General features: G+C 51.8%; 1 protein-coding gene across 1 annotated transcript in view; it reads left to right on the top strand.

Moving 5' to 3' along the window:
* The first annotated feature begins 30 nt into the window (after nucleotides 1-30).
* The window catches only part of RAB37 (RAB37, member RAS oncogene family), a 60690-nt gene continuing 58417 nt past the window's right edge, over nucleotides 31-2303 (top strand). The window contains exon 1 of the mRNA XM_006145850.2: nucleotides 31-170. Within this exon, the coding sequence (XP_006145912.1) occupies nucleotides 99-170 (72 nt within the window). The 5' untranslated portion in view covers nucleotides 31-98. The remainder of the gene's footprint in view (nucleotides 171-2303) is intronic.

Here is a 2303-nt window from a genome sequence, read left to right as displayed (position 1 = left end):
AGCCGGAGCCGGCCGCACCCGGCGGAGCCCGGGCCGAGCTTCTGCAAGAGCTGACGCAGAGCGAGGGGAGCGTGGGAAGCAGCGAGCTCCACGCCGATATGGACCTGCACAGACCCGACTCCTACCAGGGCGGAGCTGGCCCCCACTTCAACGAGCATGTACTGCACAAGGTAAAAATCGCCTCCGCTCCCCCATCAGACGCTGGGGGAGGACACCCGCACCGGTTCCTTCTGCTCCGCGACTTTGCTTTTAGGACTTAAAGAGAAACTAACCGTATCTGTGCGCCTGGGGAACCCTTCCTGCTCCATTCGGTTTGCTGCTCCAGAGAGGCTTGTGCGCTGAGGGAGGGGCCCTCCCGAGGCTCAGATTGTCACGAGATTCATTCGGTTAAATTTCTTGTGTCTTTCTTACGTTCTCCCTCCCCTCACCCGTTTGAACGCCTCTGTACCATGAACACCTCTGCTCTCCCGAACACTTACGGGGGGGCCCTATTTGTTCTCCCACCATGCCTCAGAAGCTCCAGCCCCTGCAGCCTGGTAGCCGTAGTCAAAGACCTGAATCCCTGGTCAGTCTGGCTGAAATTAGACATAGAGGTTAGATTGCCTGCCGGACTCCCTGACCCTCCAGAACGCTGTCCTCCAGCCTTTGGTCATGCTCGCCTGTATCACAGCTCTGAACACATCACAGCTTCCCTGGCTGAAGTTTCTTATGCAACTCAGTCCTCAGTAATGTAGGTCTCCTCCGGAAGTGCTTGTTGGGGCAAGCGGCTGCCTCTCACTAGGTAGGACGTTTTAGTCCATAATCCATCATTTTGAAAGGCTCAAAGCCTTCTCGATATTTCATTATCACTCCCCATCCCTTTCTCGGACGTGGCCACACGCTCCAGCTCCAGTCTTCATGTTTCCTGCTTTCCTAATGCCAAGTCTGCCAGTCCCCTGAAAGCTGTACATGGTCATAGACATAGAAATTTTCTTTTTAATTGCCAGAAGGCACACACCCTCTCCTAGGGGAGAAAGCACCTCTAATGGGACGCAGTCACTGCAATCCCTTCTCCATTTCTGCATCCCACGGGGGTTAGACATGCATGTACAGGTGCCCGCTGTGTTTTTCAAGCTGCCAGGGCTGGGGTTTGAACCATGGTTGGCCACGTGGGATCCAGCTCCCTTAACCACTAGGCTATGGGGGTGGCCCACATGGAGGTTTTCTAATCAGAATGTCTCTCCGAAAAGTCTGTGAGTGCAAGCTTTGAGATAGCCAGAGCCAACCACCTCCTCCATCACAGTTCATGTCTGAGGAAACTGAAGTCCAGAGACGCAAAGTGACTTGTCCATGAGAACAGCCTAGTAAACGGCAGGCCTGGGGTTGAAAGCCCAGAACTGTGACTCTGGTCTGGCGTTCTTTTTCTGATGTCCTTACTGAACTTCTTGTCCAAAGGTGGTCTGTGGGCCTGCACGGTTGACATCACCCGGGAGCTCGCTAGAAAGTAGGATCTCAGGCCCCACCCAGATCTGCAGAATCTGAGTATGCGCTTCAACAAGCTCTCCAGGACATAACGTGCACAACTGACTGAGATGCATGGCTCCGTGCCACACTGGCCATTTCTAACCTAAACTAAAGGAAGCCAGCTGCTGAAAGGAGCCAGCCTACAGAATGGAATGCCCCAAGTGTCTTCTTTCTCCAGGTCTCCGAACCCTGAGGGTCAGAGGAGAATAATGTTCAGCAACTGCCCCAATCTGGAAGCTTTACCCCCATCACAGTTCAAAGTAAGCTAGAATAAGATCGGTGTTCTTAGGGGCCAGCAGTTAGCATAATGGCTATGTCGCTGGACTCCCACATAGTCAACTGTGGTTCGAGTCCCGGACCTGGTGGCTTAAACTCACACCAGGTGCGTGTGCGTACGTGCCCAAGATCCCAAGAGGAGAATGGAGGAGAAGGGATTGTGACGTGGCCATCCCCTCTGGGGGGTGATTTCTCGCTTTCTATCTCTCTGTCTCTCTCTGTCTGGTGAGTGCATGTGCCCTATAGCAAAAAATAAAACTCTCAAAAAAAAAAAAAAGATCGGTGTTCTTAGAGATTCTGATCCTGCCCCCGGTAGAAAAGAACATAATTACAAATCAATTACAAAATCACCCTGGTGATGAGACATATAGGTCTCTCCAAGTTTAAACCCCCTTATAAAGATATAAATAATCGTTCTGAAGGCTTTTTTTTTTGAGAAGTTTTTGCTATACAGCATGTGTGCTCACCAGAAAAATAGAGAGAGACAGAAGGGGATGGCCACACCGCAATCCCTTCTCCTCCAT

Source organism: Tupaia chinensis, unplaced genomic scaffold (genome assembly GCF_000334495.1).
Source record: "Tupaia chinensis unplaced genomic scaffold, TupChi_1.0 Scaffold000159_1, whole genome shotgun sequence".
Classification (NCBI taxonomy): Eukaryota; Metazoa; Chordata; class Mammalia; order Scandentia; family Tupaiidae; genus Tupaia; species Tupaia belangeri.
The sequence above is the reverse complement of the archived record's forward strand: the minus strand, read 5'-3'. Positions and strand labels throughout refer to the sequence as shown.